The sequence below is a fragment of the Mirounga leonina genome, unplaced genomic scaffold, assembly GCF_011800145.1.
Source record: "Mirounga leonina isolate KUSES-001 unplaced genomic scaffold, KU_Mleo_1.0 Mir_92, whole genome shotgun sequence".
NCBI lineage: Eukaryota > Metazoa > Chordata > Mammalia > Carnivora > Phocidae > Mirounga > Mirounga leonina.
Genome location: NW_023270852.1, coordinates 10,772,805 through 10,796,299, shown reverse-complemented (window position 1 = coordinate 10,796,299; position 23,495 = coordinate 10,772,805). Strand labels below are relative to the sequence as shown.

Here is a 23,495-nt window from a genome sequence, read left to right as displayed (position 1 = left end):
ACAGAGGGAGAGAGAGAAGCAGACTCCCACTGAGCAGGGAGCCGGACATGGGACTCCATCCCAGGACTCTGAGATCATGACCTGAGCTGAAGGCAGATGCTTAACCTACTAAGCCACCCATGTGCCCCTGAGTATCTTGATTTATTAATAAATATTTGCTCCTAGAAAATATAAGCTGTGTCAGTGTCTCATGAAATTCTATGGGATTCAGTTTTCTCATTTGTAAAAAAAAAAAAAGAAAGGTACCTGATATAGAATTGTGAAAATTAACCAACAAAATGTTTTCTAGCACGTAAGAAGGGATCTAGTAGGTGTCTATTTATTTTTTGGCCCCCTCTCATTTGGACTAAAATAAATGATTTTAAGAATACATATTAGCTTGCTTTCAACATTAGTACACTTGTTTTGTGTTAAGAAATAAAATAACTTGATTAAAGAATTACAATTTTATTTCTTTTTTTTTACAATTTTATTTTAATCTTAGCTAATAAATGTTTTTGTATAGCTGCCTAGTCTTTTTTTTTTTTTTTTTTTCATTTTTCTGCAGTAATTCTATTTCACTGAAATTGAATTTCGATTTGGGCTGTTTGCCCAGCTTTAAAAAGTTATTATTCACAGTGATACAGTAAGAGAAGTACAATAGTGGATTTCTTGACAATGGTGTAGGTAAGTGTTTTGCTTGTCTGATCAGCTTTCCTTTTGCAACAACTTGAAACTTCTCAGGAAGGAAGAGGGAAATCCTGCTCTCCTCCTTCGGTGAGATTGGAGGGGAGTTATCTCTGCAATGGATGTTCATTTGGGGCTTGGTGGGATCCCTGTGTCTTTTAGCATTTTTATTCCCAACTCTTTTTTTTTTTTTAAGATTTATTTATTTATTTATTTGACAGAGAGAGAGAGAGAGACAGCGAGAGAGGGAATACAAACAGGGGGAGTGGGAGAGGGAGAAGCAGGCTTCCTTCTGAGCAGGGAGCCCGACGCGGGGCCTGATCCCAAGACCCTGGGATCATGACCCGAGCCGAAGGCAGACACCTAACAACTGAGCCACCCAAGCGCCCTGTATTCCCAACTCTTCTTTAACTATGTTCAGAGCTAGGAGAAAAAAAAAATGGGCTGTCTGGTTAAACAGCATCTGCTCTCATTCCTGCTTATCCCCAGAACCCCATCTGCCTCATCTTTGGATGACCTTTGATGACGCAAAGGATTCCAAGGTGAATATTTCTGGAATCTATGTGTGTGCAGGTGCACACACACACACACACATACACCTATATCTCAGCACTCATCCCTAGAAACTGGAGGAAATTGATCTTCTAAATTTTCCCTTTGACCTCTGCCTTCCTGTCACCCCATCGTTACAATGAATAATTTGAGGAATATAAAAATGTCTTCTAGAAGTAGCAGAAAATGTGATAGGATCATAATAATGAAAGTGTACAAAACTATGAAATTATAGGTGCCCAAAGTATATGAGGCAATGCTTCTTTCGATAGCCCAGCATCTGGGTCACTTCTGTAGTCAGGGACAGCAGATAATCTCTCTGTCTGCCCTGCTTCAGGAGAGAAAAGGAAATGAGGAGACTTCATTATTTTAAAGCCAGAGGAATCTAGGAAAGCCGGTCCATTTGCTTCTTGTACTTGTAAATATATAGTATGTTTGTAATCCTATGGAAAAATTCCTAGTGCTCCCTTTAACTATGTAAAGGAGGCTTGATGATGGGGCCCCTGCACAGTTCTGCAACCTCTCCTCTCTTCACTTGTCTCTCTTGAGCCCCTTGCCCAGTCCTTTGGAAAAACCAACAGGTTTCTGAATACTCATGCTTCTGCCTGGGCCCTGTCTGCCACCTGGAAGCAAAGTTCAGCCAAGGATGCAAAACCAAAGTAAAACTTGTACCCTAAAGAAGAATTCCCAAAATTGTCAACATTTTTAAAAAATAAAAGATGACTGTAACTTCACATACATTTGTAAGAAATAACAAAGAGACATGCTTTGTATACTTTCCTCAATTTCCCCCATTTTTCAGATCCTTGTCACCACTGTCAAGACTATTCCAGTTCTGCTTTAGATACACACACACACACACACCCCCCTCATAGGCAGACCTGTTTTCAGTTTTTTAACAGCTTTGGGATATCACTGACATATAAAAACTGTAAATATTTAAGGTGTACAACTTAATGGTTGAATACATGTATATGTTGTGAAATGATCACCACAATTAGGCTAATAAACATGCATCACCTCTACATGGTTACCATTGTGTGGTGTGTATGTGTGTGTGTGTGTCTCCCCATTTCCTCCAGCTCCTAGCTCCTGACAACCACAATTCTGATCTCTACTTCCTAGTGTAACTGTTGCAGAGCCTGCACATAAATGCAGTATTTCTCTTTCTGTATCACAGGTGGACTTTTATTATAATTCTGATGTTGCCACATACTGGTCCTTATCAAATAAACTAAATTTTATGAGATATACTTTCTCATTTATAAAAAAAAAAGTAATGAAATTGCTTAATGAGTTATGGTGAAAATTAAATAACAGAATATTTTTAATAATTGCTACTATTTCCTAACAGATGAGCAGTGATTTAGAATGATGTCTGTTATTTTCCTGATTCCCTTTACCTGTGACTTTGAAATAAATTATTTAAAAAACACATATTAGTTTGATTTCAAAATTATTGCCTTTGCTTGGTTTTAATTAATAGAATAAATTGCTTAAATAATTACAGATTTCTAAAAGAATTTTATCTGATTGTAAAATAAATATTTTAGCATTATGAGTTTTTTCTTACCACCTTCATAGCTTCCCAGTCTTATTTATAATTATAATAGCCTCTTTAACTGAATATATTATTGGAAAGTTAATATCCTCCCCTGTTTCTGCAGTAATTCTATTTCATTGGAAATCTCCTTCTGTTTGCCTGGCTTTACTCAATCATTATTCATGGTAATATGGGAAGAGTCCAGAGTACTTTGTGGGATTTCTCAACAATGTCCTAAGCCAAACTTTGGTTTCTCCTGGTTTGCCTCTTTCTTCCCAGTGAGCTGATGGACTCTGACAGTCCTCAGGAATGAAGAAAAGCCAGTTCTCCCCTCTTTTCTTCCAGAATTTTTTCTGTAGTGGTTCCTCAGGCAGGCCTTGGTGAGATCTCCCTGTCCACTCCTCTAAAAATCCAGACCAATCATTCCTTTTGAGTGAATACTGTAAATCGACTTACTGGTTTTTAGAATTAATGCATATTTTATGTTATAACAAATTGCCAGATGTTTTTCAAAGTGGTTGTCCCTTTTTTCATTATCACAGGTCAGAAAGGAGAAGAGGGATGATATGGTGTGTAGTGGTGAAGGCAGAGATGTACAGTAGATGTGACTTTGGATAGTCTTTTTTTGCTCTATAAATCTTGCTGACAATTGGAGGGGAGTGCAGGGCTCCAGGTGTGTGTGTATTTATGGGGTGTGAACAGGGGCAGGATAGGTGAGTTTATTACGAGGACCAAAAGAGATGAGTTCCTAATACTTCCTCCTTTCTCATGCCTCCTACAAATCCTATATTCATCCTTTTACTCCTTTTGAATCTCTGATTTGACCTCACATCCTGGGCCCCAGACACCTAAAGTTTCCCTCCAGACTTCATGTGAGAAGTTTTTATGAGGGCAAGAGCTTCTGGAATGTGAAGAAAGAGATGCTTGGCAGTACAGGGTGTAAAAGCTGACTTTTTAATCAGGATTCCTTCTATTTAGCCCTCAAGAACTCCCTTACTTCCCAAACTCAAACACCCAGTACCCCTTATGCATTTCTGAGTAAGTTGAGATAGGGCAGTTTGGGACTGTAAAACCTTGGATCAATCTATAATTTGAAAATTACACTTACATAGAGGACCTGATGTTTTTGAGCTTGTCTGAGAAGAGATAACAAAAAATTCATCTGGAAAATGTGGGAGGGAATCAGAGGCCCAAGAGGCATGAGAGGGTGGGAGGGTAGGAGGGTAAGAGGATGGCACTGGCTGATGTCCCAGGAACCACCTCTGAGACATCAGGTTTAAAGTGGGAGAAATCAGTGAAGAAATCAGAGTTTGTCAATACAAAGAAACATGGGCTTTTGGTCGGAAACCTGAATGAACCTTGCTCCTTCTCCTACCACCCAAAGTCTGTCTCTGGAGCTCACCACATTGCTGTGATCCATATTCCAGCTTACTATGCACTCGGGTATCAGGGAATAAAAAGTCCTCCTTAGGGCTTTGTGTCCCCCTCCATTTCCTATACCTCCTGCTGGGAAGGAATCTAAATGAGAGATCTCCCACTTTGGGCCCATGAATTTTAACTGTTTCAGTCTGAAAAAAACCACAGGCCACAGGAAGTAATGTGGTTTGATTGTGCTCATACAGAACAAATAAACAACAGGCATTGAGATAAGTATCTGAGTAAACTTTAAAAACAAAACAGAGAAGACAGGAAAAATTGTTATTTAACATTTTTCAAAGGAGTTGGTATCAGTGTTCATACCAGAATTTACATGCACCACAGCAATTACGTTGATTGCAAGGGCAATAGTGGAACAGAACTCTGATTATCGTCAGCATGTTCAATGCAATTAAAATATTAGAGTTGTATAACTGCTTGTTTTTCTATTCTAATATCATTCCCTATGTGCAGCACCTTGTAATAGATCTGGGACAAAAAGGAACAACACAGAAAAGTTCCCTTCCTGCCTTCATAAAACTTACTGTTGTTTGGTGCAGAGCTGCATGAGGAAGGATACTCGATGATAGTATTATATGATAAAAAGGTGATAAAAAATGCCAGCTCTCAGAATGTAATTTGTACAAAATGTAGGTGATTATGATTGCACTTGAAAAGCATCACAAGTTTATTCATTGTTATGAAAAACTTACTTCAGTATAGCTCAGTGATTATGCCTGCATGATTTTCAGTTCCTGCCTCGTAGATGTAAGTGATTCAAAAGGAGTTTCTAAGCCATGATTACTTTACATTTCTGTGGGTTACAAACAATACCAAAATCTTTGTGCTTTAATTCACCAAACATTGGCTTCTCAGTCACCCTACAGGGTCTCCCATCGGTTCATGTGTGAAGTTTGCCATGCTCTGCAATTCTGCCAGTCAGGGGTCCGTGGTGGAGCTTCCACCATCATGCAATTGCCCCATCTAGAACATGTCATCAGAACAAGAACAAGATAGACACACAGCACAAAAGTCTGTATAGGAAATACAAGATGTTTCAGTCCTGCCTTTGACTGAGATTAAAAAGGACAAATTTTTCCCAAAGGAAGTGGGGAAAGGTAGAAAAATTATGGAGGTGTGTTACTCAGTAAAAGATTATGCTTGAATACTACCATGTATAACCTCCACGTTCTCACCTGCTTCCTAGTTGTTGGGTAACAAGGCACTGACTTGGTTCTACTATGGTTAATTTCTTTCTTACCTGCCTGCATAATAGGAACTGGTAGCTAACTGGTATACTCCTAAGATTCAATGACATTTTGGAAAATTTTTCTCCATAGGCTCACACTGAAGAAATTTTTAAATTTTATTTTTACTATTCACAATGATGGCTGCTGATAGTCACTATGTCTGCTCATATTTACAGAGTTTTATAACTGATTATCTTTCCCACCACAGTCTGCAAGAGTTCAGGAGCCATGCCTTTCCAGATCATTACTTTATCCTTTGTGGCTTGCCTGGGGCTTGAATATAGCATAAGCTCAACAAATAATTATAGGATTGAATTGAAAGGCTGAGTATTCAGGCTGTATCATTGTACTTCACATTTTTTCTTACACAAACATTCTTGCCAGAGTAAGCCAGGGCAGGAATAAAAATGTAGTGACTGAGTGCTTAGCTGGTGCAAGTCCTAGAACATACCCTTTCCTGGCACCCTACTTGGTGCCCCCCCACTGTTATTGTTTTGTAAGTTTCAATTCTACTTCCTTTCTTTCATTTCCCCTTCTCAGATTTTAAGTTTCATTTCTTCCCAGTTTCTCTAGGGAAACTCCCTTGTGAAGACCAGTTTTCTGGCTTGGTGAGTGAATCTTGCCCATACCTGCATCTGATCTCCACTGAGTCAAGACTTCTGCACTTCAGCCTAAAGGTTTGTGGGGCAGTTTGTGAAGGCAAAGGGCAGGAAGTTTGGGAGGAACAGATTGAATGTGTTTGGATGAGTTTAATTTGTGGTTCTGAAGCTGCTCTGAACTCACCCAAGAGCCAGCTTGTATGTTTAATGCAGAAGAGAGGTGCATGGAGTCTGGGGGTGGCATGACCGCTGAAAAAGGGAGACTTAAGAACACTGAGAGCCTTGTTTGTTTCTTGGAGGGATCATTGTTTCTCCAGGCTGAATTACTCTCATCTTCTTTCTATTCTGTAGTTTCGACTTTTCTACCTTGCCAAGGTGAGCCAGAATAACTTTTTTTTTTCAGATACAGAAAATCTCTTCCTCTTTTCCTCCAGCAAAGCCTATGAGATGGAGCTCTGTTTTCCCTCTTCATAAAAGCCCAAACTCCTGGACAGAGCCAGTAGAGACAAGAGTGCTTATCTGGACTTGTGGGAGGGAAAGCGATCTTAAGGGCTATGCCGGGCAGAAGACACTCTTGAAACTTATCCTTTTACTCTTCTTGTCCTGATAACTTCTAGGAAGCTGTCCAGAATCTTCCTGATAAATCACCAGACTTTTGGCCAGCCTGATGAAAGAGGCTGGATGATCAGACTGCTGTGCATCTCTGCAGCTCCCCCATGGTCACTTGTCTCTCTGGAGCTCCAGCCACAGGGAATTTGTTCTTTTTTGAGTGTGCATGGCTTACTCTCACCTCAGCAGCACCCCATGACACTCTGGTGTCTACTCCTGATTCAGAACTTGTCCTCCATCATCTTAGACAAACCTTTCCATTGATTTTTTAGCTCAACTCCTTACTGCATTTTCCCTGCACAGAGCTAAGGAAAGGAGTTGGTAATTTCTCAGAAATAACTCCATCTTAATCTCACCTCTGAATACCTTGTAACTGATCTCTATGTTATATATTTTGATGTGTACTTTCCTTTCCTCTCACTTTTCAGAAGTCATTGGTCTGTGTCTTACATCTAGACAAGGTTCATATCTGGTTTATATTGTTTACTCAGGGGGCTAGTACAGGGTCCAATGGATGGAAGAAAGTGGGTTTTGAAATTTTAAAAATATTTTTGATTAAATGCACAAGAATAAAAGCATATAGCTATGATGAAAGAATTGTATTAACACCTACTGAGCATTCAATAAATATTAAGCATCTATAAAAGATTATATTCTGGGTGAGTGAGAGAAAATAAACAAATAGCAAAAGAATAATGCAGTATGAGAAAAGATGAAAACAAAGAAACAATAGCACTAAGAGACAAAAAGCCCACCACAAGGCTCTGTATCTATGATGTGCCCTGGTAAAGGGCTTTGCAATTTAAAATAGATTTCAGGTTAGGTCTCAGTGTGGGAAGGTGATTTTGAGCTGAGTTTTCAAGGAATTGATGGATTTAAGATGAATTTTTGCCCAGAGTGATCAAGGAACACATAAGGCAACCAGTGTGGGTTGGGGAGGAGTAGGAGCTGGACTGAGGGGATGAGGCAATAGGAAGGGATATATAATGTGAACCTAACTCTACCATGTTAAAGACTGACTCAAACTGAATGACATGTATTTTTTTTTTAAAGATTTTATTTATTTATTTGAGACAGAGAGAATGAGATACAGAGAGCATGAGAGGGAGGAGGGTCAGAGGGAGAAGCAGACTCCCTGCCGAGCAGGGAGCCCGATGCGGGACTCGATCCCGGGACTCCAGGATCATGACCTGAGCCGAAGGCAGTCACTTAACCAACTGAGCCACCCAGGCGCCCCTGAATGACATGTATGTGAGCAGAGGAATGGCAAGATTAATGGAAGCTTAAAAAAAAAAAGTCTTTCTTGCTGGTGGTGTGAACAGTGATGAAAGCAGATTGTATAAGATGAATGACAATATCAGGGAGACTGGTGGGGAACCTATTCCAGAAATCAGGTAAAAGACTCAGTTGGATGGGATCTAATTTGAAGAGACAGACAGGGATGAGCCTGCCATAGCCTTATGGACATGGACTTCTATGACAAAATGACTGCTTTGAAAAAATTTGACCTCAGAGCTTGAGCTCTTGGGGGACAGGGCCATTTATGTGGGGCAGATTAAACCCTGGACTCCAAGGGGTGGTAAAAGAGGGAGCTCTGAATGTAGAGAAATGCAGAGGAATTGCAACACTTCTGAGTTCCCCAGGTCTCTGGATGCCAAGAACAGGCCCTGCTTTCCCACTGGCAGCTCCTGACCCAGGGAACAGAGGAAGTATCAAGGATGTTGTCTAAAATCCTCACAGGACTTTCTCTCCTTATTGTGGAGACACTTTCATTTTTCTCATCTAAACTGTGCAGACCTCTGTGCAGACAATCAGGATATAGTGAGATAAGGAAACTTAGGATCTAGTTGGCACTTACCCTACTGTAAAAACTTCTACATTTGTACCATCTCCAAGGGGAGCCTACATTTTGTCTCTGTATCGGTCTGTCTGGTTTAGGTGGAGAGAGTTTCAATGGTGTCACACTTCTTCAATGATAGAATAAAGAATAAATGAATAGAGGAAACATAAGCATTTATATTAGTTTTCTAGGGCTGCCATAAAAAAACACATCACAAATGGTTAGCTTAAATGAAATTTATTTTCTCACAATTCTGGAGTCTAAAAGTACAAGATCAAAGGTGTTGGCCAGGTTGGTCCTTCCGTGGGTGGTCATGGAGGATCTGTTCCATGTCTCTGCTAGTTTCTGGAGCTTGCTGGCAATCTCTGGTGTTCCCTGGTTTGTAGATGTACCACCCTGATCTCAGCTTTTGTCTTCACATGGCCTTCTCCACGTGTGCATATCCATCTGTATTTCTAAATAGCCTCATTTTGTGAGGACACAGTCATGTTGAATTAAGGCCCATCAGAATGACTTCATTTTAACTTGATCATCTGCAAAGACACTATTTCTATGTAAAGTTACATTTACACATACTAGGGGTTAGGACCTTGACCTCTTTTGGGGGAATACAGTTTAACCTGTAATAGCACCCAATGTGTTTGAAACAGAACAGACTTTATCTCTCTACCTATGGCCTTTGTTCCATACAAAGTGTAGAGTCTTCTCTCCCATGACCAACAGATTCCTCATTGGAATTTATGTTTCTTGAGTATCTGTCATGTGTGTGATCCTATGTGTATATGAACCTGTTCTTTTCCACCCTAAAAACACTCCTTTAGGTGCCCATTGACAGATGTTCTTGCTGTATGTCCAGGCCAAGGTAAAATCCCATCTACAAATACAAGACTCCCCAGAACCACAAAGCTGGTCTTGTTATCTCCATTTTACACGTCCATAGCAATGGGTATCCATCTAGTTCTTACAACCTTTACCTCTGTTTGTCTTTGTTAAAATCCATGCAGTAATGGAGAGAACTCTGAAAGAGGATCCTGAGGATGGTATGTCCACCCAACTCTACCTTTTATAATAGAATGGTCTCTGTAAAAGAATGATCTGTAGGTCATTTGATTCTATTTATACATCTGAAGAAAGGGAGTACTCTTATTTCTCAAGGATTTTTATATAAGGGATAAATAAGTCAAAGTGATTTGTAAATTGTAACTGATTATAAAATTGTTAGTGATAAAATCACCTCCCGATTGTGGCCCTTGCTGTTTCTGTAGGTGTCTCTGGGGAATGAATTTGAGGGCATGGGAAGGCTCTGTGCAGGACAGGTGCGTTTAGAGGTAAATTCTTCTCAACTATTAAAGAACTGTTAATAGATAGAAAGAAAAGATGAAAACCTGATGAGAAAGGTCTAATCATTTATGGAGAGATGAGGAGATTCTAGCTTTATGTATTCATCACATTTTGTGTTCCTGTGTCTGAGGCACTGTTCTAGGTACTGAGAATCCATCAGTGCACAAAACCATGCCTGATGTATGCGTGGATTACTTTTTAGGAGGAAGCGGAAGACATTTAAAGAAAGATGCTATATATTATATAGTAAAAATAAGAGAACTATAGCCAATGTACAGCAAGCGATAGTATCAGCAGTTTTGCTATAAAGAAGTTAAAGCAGGTCCTGATAAGAGGGCAGAAGAAGAGATTGAATGAAACAAAAGAGTGAGTTGTGCTGAGATCAGGGGAGAGTGGTTCCATGCAGAGAGACAAGCAAGGCCAAAGTTTCTGAGGCAGCAGTGGCTTTTGTGCTTTCGACATTAAGAAACTAGAGAGAAAGGCAGGATAGATGAAGCTCAATAGCAGTATCCTAAGTGAAAGAATTCAGCCTCAAAAGACCATATGATATAATTCCACTTTAATAAATTGACCAGAAAAGGCAAATCTATAAAAACATAATATTAATGGTCGCCTGAGGCTCAGGTTCAGAATGAGAGTGACTGCTAATGGCATTCAGTTTGTTTTCAAACGATGGAAATGTTCTAGAATTGGACTGTGTGGGTAGTTATACAGTTCCCTAAGTTTACTCGAATCATTATATTGTACTTTTAAAATGAATGCATTTGATATAAATATGACTTGATAAAATTTTTTTAAAATATGCAAAAATCAGGGGTAGGATCACTCCACGCAGGAGGAGAGCAGTGCAAAAGACCAAGGGCCACAGTGGGTTTAGTGTATTTCACATGGAGGATGTGTTTGGGGGTAGGGGAATAAAGACAGGAAAAATTGATGGGTTGCACAAGGTTCTTGGTAGGAAGGGCTTCAATTTGTCCTTCCAATAGAAGAAGAGAAACTAGCAAGCTTGCCCTGATGGGGTGAAATTTGTCATGCAACATAAACTGAGAGTAAAATGTTTGTAATTATTACCAAGAGCCCTTTTCATTCTGCTACTGACCCACTCCTCTTGTCTGTTTTCTTTTCTTTATTGTATATTAATGTTTTGCCCTGCTCTAAATCTCTACATAATCAGTATCCTTTCTATTTCTGCCTTTCTTCAACATTCCCGGCCCTGCAGGAGTCTGTGAGCAAGAACAGCCTCAGTTGTCAGGACAGAAGAAGCCAGGGGAACGCTGCAATGGATTTTCCAGTGCAGGTGAACATACAGAAGGATGTGACCTGCCCCATCTGCCTGGATCTTCTGACAGTGCCCCTGAGCCTGGACTGTGGCCACAGCTTCTGCCAAGCTTGCATCACTGCAAAGAGTAAGGAGTCAGGGGCCCTCCAAGGAGGGGAAGGCAACTGCCCAGTATGCCAGTGTAAATACCAGTTTTGGAATCTCCGACCTAATCAGCCCCTGGCCAATATAGTGAAGAAAGTCAGGGAGAATGTGAGCCCACAGCAGAAAAATCTCTGTAAGCACCATGGAGAAAAACTCCTGATCTTCTGTAAGGAGGATGAGAAGGCCATTTGCCAGCACTGTGCCCAGTCTGTGGAGCACCGTGGTCATCAAATATTCTTCATGGAAAAGGTGGTCATGGAATGTCAGGTAGGCCCAAAGGTGAAGGTAGATGGGGCAGAAAGGTACCTCAAGTGAATCCTTCACTTTTATAAACTACTTTCTTCCCTTAGTCATCATAGAACTGAGCTCTGCTATCTCTTTCCATACCCTTTGCTCAGCTTCTGAGATTTAAAGGATATTTTTGTGCATTCTTTCATTTGATCAGAAATAAGTCTAGGCTACAAAGAGCAGTTGGATGAGTGGAGAAATGCTTCCCAAGATAAATTCTGATTGTGCCTTTGAGCAGAAGGGTTTCTAGGGAACACGGTTGGTTGGATGTGGGGAACATGCCACTGAGATGAAAGGACTTTCCTTGCTGCAGGATCAGTTCTTCCTCTAGGAAAAGAGATAATCAGGTTACTCTTAATCAAGGGATGGTAGCTTGCAGCACCCAGGGATACAGAGTACATTAATCTCTTCAGATTTTTGTCTACATCCTAGATTCTAATCACCAGTTTCATTTCTGTAACCTAGTCTCTTCTGAGAGGAGTCTGTTTTCTTTCCTCTATCCAGGTGTTAAGAAAGCTCATAGCTTGATTCTGGTGATTCTTTTCTCACAGGAAAAGCTCCAGGCAGCTCTGAAGAAGCTGAGGAAGGAGCAGCCGAAAATGGAGGAGTTGGAAGCTGACATCAGGGAGGAGAAAGCTTCCTGGAAGGCAGGAAGAGATATTTCCTGAGGGAGTTCTGAAACAGAAAACTGGGCAGCACCTCAGTCCAGTCACAAGGAGGCCCCTTCCTCTGTTACCTCAGAATTAATGAGTTCAGGGGATTCTCAATTAGTCCTCATTTCATTCCTTCCCTGTTGGGGTTGGGTGCCAGTGAGTACAAATATCACAAGTGAAACCAAATATTTGGAGGTGAAGGCATGGAGGAAAGCAATGCAAAAATGACTCATGAATCCCATGTCCCATATCCATCATCAACTTTGAGGCACTAATACTTCCAGAAAACACACTGAGAAAAGCCCAGCATTCCCTACTTAGGAGCTGTGGGTGGAAGGTCTTCCTATGCAGTGTGGCATGATTATCCAGGACAGGTGTCTGCAATCCAAGCCTCATCCAGGTGTCACTTTGTGTCTCAGGGTGGGCCTTGTTAAAGTAGACTTTAATATATTCCTTTGGGAGAAACTCAAGAGAAAATAGTGGGGAAATGGCTTTCTCAGTAGTTGCTCACTGCCTGTTCCCTTCTCTTTGAGAAGTCCCTGAGGAAAATAGTTCTTGTCTTGGCTCCCAGGCCCAGACAATGTAGGCCCTTGGCCAGACAGACTGACTGCCTCTTTCTCTTCTCATCCCCAAAGAATCATATGCAGACTGAGAGACAAAGGATTCTGAAAGGGTTTAATGAAATAAGAGCCACCCTGGACAGCGAGGAGAAGAGGGTGCTGCAAAAGCTGGAGGAAGATGAAGTGAATGTGCTGGATAACTTGGTAGTGGCCAGAGACCAGCTGGCCCGGCAGAAGCAGTGCTTGAGAGAGCTCATCTCAGACATTGAGCATCAGATATGGGGGTCGTCAGCAGACACAGTGCAGGTAAGTCTTGGGTTGGAGCTCCTACATGATGAGATTCAGGGGCAATACAGAGACAAAATTTCCTTCTCTGCTGGGTCCCCGCACTTTCTTCCCCCTGGTGACATTCAAGGCTCTTGGGCCCCTCAGTACCTCTTCTCTGTCATTTCAAGTGTCCTAGGGATAATTCAAAGTATGAACGACAAGGGAAATTGCCATTGTTAGTAATTTATAAAAGGCAGTGCAAAAAATTTGGAGAGAAATTCTTCAAAAGCTCCCATTATCTGTCATCTTGCATTTGTAAGGCAACTCTTCACTAAGTTTAGTCAGATAACACAAATCTCTGTTTATGTTTGATTTTCTTGTTGTGTTGAGTCCAGACTGTGCAATACCTGTGGTTTTGATTTGCATTTCCTGAGTGTAGACCAATAATGTTGAGCATCTTTTCATGTGGTTTATTGGACATTTGTATATCTTCTTTGGAGAAACATCTATTCAAATTCTTTCCCCGTTTTTCCAGTTGGGTTGTTTGCTTTTTGTAGTTGAGTTGTAGGAGTTTGTTGTATATTCTCTATACTAATACCTTATCAGATATATGATTTGCAAATATCTTATCCCTTTTTGTGCATTGTCTCTTCGCTGTCTTCCTGGTGTCCCTTGATGCACAGAAGTTTTTAACTTCGTTGTGGTCCAACTTAGTTATTTTTATTTTATTCCCTGTGCTTTTTTTGGTCATATCCAAAAAACCATTACCAAATCCAGTACTGTGAAGATTTTTCTTTTTGTTTTCTTCTAACAGTGTTATACTTTTGGATCTTAAGTTTAGATCTTTAATTGATCTTAAATTATAATTTATATGTGATATAAGTCATCCATATTTAAAATTATTGTAACCGTTGTATTATGTTGAGCCTTTTTTGGCAGAAATAATTTGTTAAAAAGGGTGAGGAGATGGTAGCCAGTGAAGGGATGGGCTGTATGGGATATTTGTTTGTCCAACCTCAATTCATTACCTTTTTTTTTTTTTATAACAACCTCTTGAATTACCCATTAAGGAACCATCCTTACCCTCAGTCCATGTAGTTGGTTAGGTTTTATAAAATCAGCAGCATCAGGGAGGTATGTGTCTCTCAATTCTAGGTAAATCAGAATATCAGATTCCTATATGTTTACCAATGATGCAGTAATTATTTTAAGATATGCACCTGACCCAATTTAGGTCAGTTTTTATGGCTTAGAATTTTACTATCATGACTAGAAAGAAAAATTCTCTTTTTCACTAAGTAATATATCAGGGATTATCATTTAAACCAGGAGATTCAAGTTGATTCCATACAGTCTAAGAAGAAAGTCAATATTGCAGGTGGAAAATAGAATTTTGAGAAGAACAGATTCTGATGACAAGATTTTCATTTAAAAACCTAGGTATGACTAAAGTTACACCTGCCCTGGAATTTATTCTTCTTTCTTTTGAATTTAAACCAGTTTTAGTCATATACAATAACAACAAAAAAAGCTTAATACAGAGAATAAAACTTTATCTGAGGATGTAGAGCCAACTGGTGGCCAAGTCATTGTTGGTATAAAAGGGGTTAGGCTAGAGAGAGGGAAACCAAATATATTGTTACATTTCTGTTCAAAAAATAAGGCAAATAATGGCTATGCTGGGAATAAAAAGATGGCTAAAATATTTTGAGGATATAGACTGGACTGACAATACAATATTGGAATTCAGAGTAGGATATTATAGTTTCTAAAACAGTGACTTGAGTAGATATTGGTATCGTTTTGGACAATGGAATGTAAATAGTTGGGAAATAGTAAGTTACATTTTAGACTTCCTCAGGTTCTGGCTCCTGTGGCTTATTTCATGCTTAAAAATTGGGAAGATTACTTGTAGGTAGTGTAGAGGAGGTATATAGAATGAGTAGAGGGAAGTCAGAGAAACATTTGTTTGAAGTTCTTGTTTACTTGTACCTGCAGCAAAAGAAAGTATACTTTTCGAGAACTATTATTATTGATTATTCATATTTGACTTTTCAGAGCCTGGAATGATGTCTGGCAAATATGGGTTTCACTTTTATTTGTCTCTAGAATAAATAAAAGCATAATGAATTAATGAGGTCTTCTCATGAATGTATTTTTTTAAATGTCAAGTCTCTTACCTTCTTTTTAAATATATCCCATCTCCAAATACTGGAAATCATCTTTCTAACATCCTCACATGAGTCCTTGGGATGGTTGATCTTGGTCTTATCTCTACATTTTGTCCTCCATACTCTGATAATCTATTCACATCATACCAAGGGGCTTTAGGGATCTAAGGTGGATAAAATTTTTTAAGGTAGGAGGGCTTATAACTCCTGGGAGGGTTGCCAGACAAAATACAGGATGCATAATTAAATTTTAATTTCAGATAAACGATAAATTGGGGTTTTTTTTTTGGTAGAAGGGTATCCTGGTATCCTAAATATTGTAGGAGGCATACTTAAACTAAAGCATATTTGTTATTTACCTAAAATTAAATTTTAACCAGCCATTTTTATTTTCTAAATATGGCAATCCTATACTTGACTCATGTTTTCTCTCTTCTCCCCAGGATATGATTTATGTCATGAAAAGGTATGTGTGGGAGACCAGGTATGGTCCTTTTTTATGTGAGGACAGAATTAGAGCCATGAGAGTTATCTTGGGATCAATCAAAATTAAAAAAAAAAAAAAACAACACAGAGCTGGGGAATTTGGGAATTATATCATTTCAAATTTTTGATCAAAGATGAAGGTTTTCAATGGAATTTGGGTGGTGGGAGGTCACAGAGCTAGGGACAATAAGACCATGATTTCACTCATTCTGGTCAAACCTCAGTCTCTGCCTCAGTTTGTTTCCATATTTCATAGGTGCCTATCTTATTTCAGAGAAGACCCTATCTTCCATCTGCCAGGCCCCCAAATTTTCCACAAGGACAGCTCCTTTGCATTTATTTTCTTCCTGATGTTAGAAGAAACAAGATCTTTCTAGTGGTTTTATTTGGATTTCCAAAAAAAAAAAAAAAACAAAAGTCTCCAGTTTTGGGGAATAGTGGCTTTCATCCTGGTGCCAATAATTAATCTCACCTTGCTTACACACTTTAGCATCTTGTAGAAAATATGGTCTTCTTGTGTCTAAAGTTGCCTACCTACTTGGCAGTATAAGGTCTTCCCAAACACATGAAATTCAGACCACTATTAATTTGGTGTCATAACTTCTCCTTTTCCAGATATTTGTAATGTTTCCCCAGAGAATATAACCTCAAATATCAATATCTGGACTTCTGTACTGGGATAAGAGGCTTTGGAGACCCTTCAGACTTTTAATACAGGAGCTCCATACTTGATAACCTAAATCCTTCAGTAGCTGGGCTCTGGAGCTTCTTTACTGATCACCTGCCTGGGAACTCACATCTTTGGCCTGTCCCAGGTGGAACCACTAAGATGGCAGTGACTACTTCATATATCAAATACTTTTTTTTTTAGAGGTATCAAATACCTTTTAAAGGCACCATTATTTAATCTAGTTTTATTATTTTTAAGGAATAGAGTATGCAGTTAATTTTTCCTTTTTAGAATGAAGAGCATGAGCTTCTTTGAGGTGATCTTCTGAAGGTCACACAGAGGTAAATGGAAAGGTAGATATGAGCATATTTCTTCTGGTTGCAGCATCAGTGCTCATTCCATTCTCCCCCCCCTCCTCAGTGTCTCCAGTGGAGAGAATTCAAGTGCATCAGTGGAGTGAAAAGTAAGGGAAACAGTGGTCCTGCAGAGACACAAGGTCAGAAGTGTGGGGTGATCAATTTTTGTCTTCTCTAGGAGTGAGAGCTGGACCTTGAAGAAGCCAAACATTGTTTCCAAGAAACTGAAGAGTACATTCCTAATTCCAGATTTGAATGGGATGCTGCAAGTGTTTAAAGGTAAGGAGAGTCAGAGGAAGTTTGTGGGTGTGGAATTCTTGTAGTATCAGGGCAAAATGGGAGAGAGGATGTTGTTTCTAGATGAGAGAAGATCTAGGCTTGACAATGAGAGATAGATCTCTAATGCTGAAGGTGTGATCAGACCTAAGGGGGAATGGTCAAGGTGTCTGGTTCATCATCTCATTCACCAGTTCATAGCCTCACAGGACTCCCCTCCCTATCCTTATTCTAGTGAGAAGATAGATATCAGTGTTTACTCCTTGCTTCTAACAACATCATTGAAACTTTTGTCATTTCAGAGCTGACAGAGGCCCAACGTTACTGGGGTAAGAAGGAGTTACAGGTTCTTCAAATCACCATATTCTGATCCCTTTTTAGACGTTGTGGTTACTATCAGGCCCTATGATCTTAGCTTCATGTGTTCCTCCCCAAACACCCATTCATACAACAGTTCTTAAGTGTTCTACTCATCTCTGACCCATCAGCATAAGTTCCTCCCAGTCAATTCCTGATATTCCACCTCCAATGTCACAAGACACACCTACTCTGTATCTATCACCTGACCCTGTCATTTTTCCTACAGTGGACATGATCCTGAAGCCAGTCAATGCTATTTCGAATATTGCCCTTTCTGCTGATAAAAGACAAGTGACAGCTGTGCACAACTTCTCGCCTAAAAATATATTTCTATGTGATTTCTCTGCTTTTGATGTCTTGGGCTGCCAATATTTCTCCTCAGGGAAGTATTACTGGGAAGTAGATGTGTCTGAGAAGATTGCCTGGATCCTCGGGGTGTACAGTAAAGTAAGAAACCTCAAGAGAAAAGGGAGCTCTGGGTTTGTTTTTGATCCGAATGTAAACCGTCCAGATGTTTACTCCAGATACACACCTCAATTTGGCTACTGGGTTATTGGGTTACAGAATGGATCTGAGTATAAGGTCTTTGAGGAGTCTTCCACCTCTGATTCCAAGGTCTTGACTCTTTTTATGCCTGTTCCTCCTTGTCGGGTTGGGGTTTTCCTAGACTGTGAAGCACGTATTGTCTCATTTTTCAATGTCACAAACCATGGGTCAGTCATCTACAAGTTTTCTAATTGTCAGTTTTCTCGGACTACTTGCCCATATTTCAATCCTTGGAACTGTCAACGCCCAATCACCCTGTGCACACCGACTTCCTGAACCTTCTTAGTCCCTCTCCTACTTCTGTGTAACGCCCCTTGTCCTGGGGTTCATCTACACCTGAGCTCATCTGCACCATTCTGAACACATCTCCTTCTTTTCTCCATCTTTCAGTTTAGAATGTTTTTGGAATAGTCTGCTAGACTGCTGTAACAAAGTCCCCCCAAACAAAGGCTAACAACAGAAATTTCTTGTTTCACAGTTCTGGAGGCTGGAAGTCTAAGACCAAGGTGTCAGCAGAGTTGTTTTTTTTTTTTCTGAAGGTTGTGAGGGACGGGTCTATTCCTTGCCTTGCAGATGGCTGTCTTCTCTCAGTATCTATTCAAATCATCTTCCCATTTTGCATTTCTCTGTGCCTAAATCTCCCTTTTTCTAAAAGGACACCAGTCAGATTGGAAAAGGACCCACCCTAATTACATCATTTTAATTTAATCACCCCTATAAAGACCCTATCTCCAAAAGGTCACATTCTCAAGTATTGGGGGTTAGGATTGTAACATATGAATTTGGGGGGAACACAAGTCAACTCAACAGTCTTTTACACATCCCTACCATGCAGTGAAAGCTTGATGTTTTCTTCCTAATATTTTGTTTTCATTAGGGGAGAATGCTTTATTTTTCCTTATTAGTTTTTGCTTAGTATTAGGAGAGACTGCTTATTTACAAAGGGAACACATCTAATCCCTTCTATTCTGTACCTCCTCTGACATCTCTTTTCCTCATTCCTTCTGCTGTTTAATGGAATTAACAAAGGAAAAGTTATCAATTCTATCTAAGTGCATAGGACATAGAACAATGCATAGGAATCTGTCACTAGGTACTGGATCCTTCAGAGTGTATTGCCTTATCAATGGCACCCCTTTATGTATCACAGAGTTCAAGCAGAAGCACATAAAAAAATATTTATCAAGAGTAGATTTTTGGTGCTCAGAGTTTCTGAGGTCAAATCTTGTCTCATTACTTAAAAGCCGTGTAAACTTGAACAACTTACTTAGCATCTCTTGGTCTCACTTTCCTAAAATAAAAATTGCTGTTAAAGATTCTACCTATTTCCTAGGGTCACATTGAGAAACCAAATTTTATTAGATGTGAAGCACTTACCTAAGAGTCTTATATGTAAGAATAAATATTTTTATTGCTGAAAAAAGAAAGCTGTATCGATGAGAAACAATTTTTTTGTTTTGTTTTGGTTTGGTTTGGTTTTGCTTTAATAAAATGATAATTGACTCTATTGAAGTCTCATTTCTCAGATCCTAAAATCCCATGCAGACAGTATGGCTTTTCATGATGTGTCCTGTAGAGAAGGTCAGGTCTAGGCTCAGCTGTGCTTATGAGAGACAGCCTTCTGGTGCTCAGTTCTTTTCCTTGTGGTGAAACACCTGAGTATGCCACTGCATTTACCACCCTCTGCACTCTCCCCCTCTCCTCCCCCTCTCCCCCCTCATTGTCCCCCTTCTCCCTCTTCTCCTCCCCCTCCTCCTCCTCCTTCTCCCCATCCTTCTCCATCCTCTCCTCCTTCTCCTTCTTCTTCTTTAAAGAATATGAAATGAAAGATAGAACTACCTAGGACAGTGAAGACACAGATTGTTCTTTGAGAAGCATGCATTATAAATTAGGGCAGGCTACGCCACTATACAAAATTTCAATCAAGATTTGTAGGACCTTAGAGAAAGATGAGTATCTTGGCCACGCTGGATAAAAATGAAAATGTCTGCCATGGGATCAGTGTATATATCTTTACATGTCTATCTATATGCACACACATATATATGTACACCTATGGGTATATATACACGTAACCATTTGTATAAATACATGTACATATATTAATATTATCTTGGTTAGTCTTTACAAATATCTTAAGAGGGAGATATTTATATCAGGAGATTAAAAGAATTTATAAACTAGAAAAAAAAAGGACTTTATAAACCATTAGAATTTTCTCCTATGGTCCCAAAGCTAGAGAGTGAGAGAGGCAGCTGTGTGTTACTCCAGCATCTGTTGCTCTCCTCTGCACCACACCACAGACGGGGCAGCAGCCTGACTCCCAAGAATGTGGGGAAGAAGGGAGAGCCGGGAAGTGCTACCTGCAGGGGAAGTCTGGTGCATCTTAGGGAAAACCTTAGGTGCCATGAAATGCAATTTGATATGCTTGATCCTAAATGAGATGGAAGTAGGTCATGACCATAGGCATATTATGCCAAGCTTCTTCATGGCCACGTTCTATTGTAGATGACATGAAGAAAATATCCCGCTTTTTAGTGTAGACGGTGAACATTGGAATTGGACTGGCCTCTGAAAACAGATCAAATTTTGCATAATGATGATATAGTTCCTTTGCGGCCCTTACCAAATTAACTAAGTTCTATGGGATTCAATTTCTTGTGTATAAAATAAATAAAAATTATAAAACTTACCTGATGGGGATGTTGTGGGAATTAAATACTAGGAAATTGGTGATAACCTGCTGTCTTCTAGCACAAAAGTACCGCCCCAGACTCGTGCCTATTCGTGTTTTTATTGGTTTCTTTTCTGACTTGAAATAAATGATTTTAAGAAAGCACATTCATTCATTCTAAAATAATTAACTTTGCTTTATTTCAAGAAATAGAATAATTTGAGTAAAGAATCACAGTCTTTAAAATTCCTTTCTATCCAGTTCTAAAGTAAATATTACATTACTGTAAAAACAACTTCATTCTCATCATCCCCTATAATCATAATAGCCTCTTCAACTTAACATACTAGATAAAATTGAATTCATGTTCTCCTGCTGTCCAACAAACTACCACGAAGTTAGTGGCAGGCTTAACTTTCAGGCTTAAAAGAATGCACAATTATTATGTCACAATTTCTGTGGATCAGGAGCCTGGGCACAGTTTTTCTAGGTTCTCTCATTTAGCATCTTGCTGGGATGCGCACACGGTGTTGCCTAAGTTACAGGTGAGAGCAGGGAAGGGTCTGGATCTAAACTAACTTAGGTTTTTGGAGAATCCTTGCACTTTGCACTTGCAGGACTGAGACCCTCAGCTTCTACAGAGTGTCCAGAATTCCTAGCTCTGTGGGCCTGTCCATAGGAAGCTCATAATGTGGCTGTTACTTCTTCAAGGCCAGCAGGAGAAAGCACCTCTAGGGAGGCAGCCTTAGATAACCCACCGTAATGACAGCTCATCACCTTTGCCACATTCTGTCGGCCACAGGGAATTCACAAATTCTGCCTTCTCTTTAAAGGAAGGGATTGCACAAAAGCATGAACACCAGGATTTGGGGATCACTGGGGGTCTCTTCACCCAGAGGGGTTTGAAAAAAGCTAGGGAAGCTGTTCCCCAGCCACTGCCCAGGGTGCCCTGCCAGGTGGGAACAGCCAATGGCCTTCTGGGAGCTGAGTGACTCTACACAGGCCCCTGGCCCTGATAGACACTCTGCAGTGCAGGCAGATGTTGACACTTCAGGAAGAAAAAAGAGTGTAGAGCCCTTTGGGATCCATTTGCCCAGCAGCCCTAAAAGGATGTTAGAGCCTTAATCAGATCCTCTTTGGAAGGAGGCAGTGTTGCTCCAGTTGGTAAGCGAGAATGGCAGTAGCCCTCAGTACAAGCCCTGTCCTGGAGAGGGAATTGGTGGCCCCGACAGCAGCTGTTGCCCCAGCAGAACACCGGCAGCAGCCACACGCTTCCAGGCACGGCCAGGAAAGCCTAGGGGAAGCTTGGGCTCAGCTCAAATCCATCTGCCTGCACTGTGCCACCAGCTCTCCAGTCCCTCCCCGTGTTCCAATCCTGAGGGCCACCCCTGTGACTCATCCAGGGACCACAGTTTCCTCTGGAGCCCGAGGCGGTGAGAGGGCCCTGCCACTTTTGCCCGGATGTGTCTGCTTTCAGATACAAGCAAGACTAAGAGTTAAGTGGATGCCCCTCTGTCTCTAGTAAGGACCAGATTAAAGAGAATTGCACTTTTTAGGTATTTTACGTATCCATGCACTGGTTCCTGTGGTCCCTTAATCCCTGGCACCAAAATGAAGGAAAAATAGATAATGCTCTCTGATTTGGGGTCTAAAGCCACTACCATTTAAAGAAAATAAACTATTCAGGAAGGACACTTGTTAAAGATGTAAGGTAAGGAGGACTTTATTCCAGGGGGGCTACTACAATGGAGTGTTGTAGTGGGGGAGAGCAATTGGCTCAACTCTGAATATAATAAGGAAAATGGATTTATAGCCAAGGAGTAGGGTCAGACTTTAGATGGAAAATTACTAACATTACTAAGAAAATCACCAAAAGGGTAAATATGGCTAAAATGACCAACAGAATCTTTGCTGAAGGCAGGCCAGGGTGATAAGATGTTGAAGGGTATTCGGAGCGGGGGTGGGAATTTCCAGAAAATTCAGCAGTATCCTGAACAATGCAGAGAAGGACACCAGAAGCCTGAAAGTCAGGGCCCAGTTGAGAAGGGAGTTCAGAGGAGCCTGACCGAGTTCGATCAAGGAGAGAATCGTTGTCACCACCCATGCCTTTGCCCAAGCCTGATGATGGGCAAGTGTCTCTGGGCCCCTGCAGCCTTCTATTGTAATGCCCTCACTGCTGAATGTATTACTGGTATTGAGAAAATGTCTGTGAGTACCTTCGCTAGTCTCTGCACCCAAGCTATGATAGAGACGTTTTTGTGGGGCATGTGGAAGACTGTAAACCTCCCGGATTTGGGGGCTATAACAAACGGCCTGGCTGTTTGATTGGGCCTCTCAAGAAACTCAGGCTGGCATATGAAACAAGTCTCCCCACGGAAATGGGGCATGTGGAGAAAAATCTCTTCCGCTCCTACTAAGTTTTTGTGATCCATGTGGATGCTCGGCAGAGAGGACCCCACACTTGGCCAAGGAAACAATCAATGAGCAGACCCTGATTGTCAACTAAACATGGGCACTACCCCAGAGCAAACAGGTATGTGACCAATCTCCTCCTGAATTCAGGTGAGGATGGCCTTTGAAAATCTAGACACCATCTTAGGTCAGGCCTACACATGCAGACTGCCCTGTGAGAAAAAGATGCTGGAAGAGTATAAAGAGCCTGTCCCATCCCACCTCTCAGACATCATGTAGACATCAATGCCCAAGTACAGATTCCCCAGGCCACGGGGTGGAGTATATTCTTGGCAGGTGAAACATCCTGCCTCACATCAAACCTCTTGTCCCATCAGAGGATCTCATTCGATCCTGTCTACAGTTGATTCTTTCATTGCATGTGTCCTAGCCAGCCCATACATTCCACTGACTCAAGCTTGCCCCACTATCCAGACCCTACAATGCCACATTTGTTTCCTGTTTGGATTTCCTGAGCACTTTGCCTCTGATAATGGC

General features: G+C 40.6%; 1 protein-coding gene across 3 annotated transcripts; it reads left to right on the top strand.

Annotated features, from left to right (window-relative positions):
* The first annotated feature begins 5,930 nt into the window (after positions 1–5,930).
* On the top strand, positions 5,931–19,281 carry TRIM22 (tripartite motif containing 22). Of its 3 annotated transcripts, none has more exons than XM_034995250.1 (9): positions 5,984–6,104; positions 9,741–9,791; positions 11,036–11,506; positions 12,079–12,174; positions 12,816–13,046; positions 15,622–15,644; positions 16,869–16,969; positions 17,269–17,295; positions 17,553–19,281. In XM_034995250.1, exons 2-9 carry the CDS (start codon positions 9,768–9,770, stop codon positions 18,146–18,148), a joined length of 1,569 nt encoding a protein of 522 aa, XP_034851141.1. In that variant the 5' UTR covers positions 5,984–6,104; positions 9,741–9,767; the 3' UTR covers positions 18,149–19,281. The 3 variants fall into 3 exon arrangements, with proteins under 3 accessions (XP_034851142.1, XP_034851141.1, XP_034851140.1); XM_034995249.1 differs by having other exon boundaries at positions 9,741–9,803; XM_034995251.1 differs by lacking the exon at positions 9,741–9,791 and having other exon boundaries at positions 5,931–6,104.
* Positions 19,282–23,495: the final 4,214 nt, after the last annotated feature.

What these genes read in the sequence shown, in the direction of transcription:
- TRIM22 (XM_034995249.1), top strand. Translation starts at nt 9,768, where the DNA reads ATGGGAAGGCTCTGTGCAGGACAGGTGCGTTTAGAG. An exon ending in AGGAGAAAGCTTCCTGGAAG is followed by an intron (nt 12,175 to 12,815) that starts GCAGGAAGAGAT and finishes TCATCCCCAAAG; the next exon opens with AATCATATGCAGACTGAGAG. An exon ending in GATGCTGCAAGTGTTTAAAG is followed by an intron (nt 16,970 to 17,268) that starts GTAAGGAGAGTC and finishes TTGTCATTTCAG; the next exon opens with AGCTGACAGAGGCCCAACGT.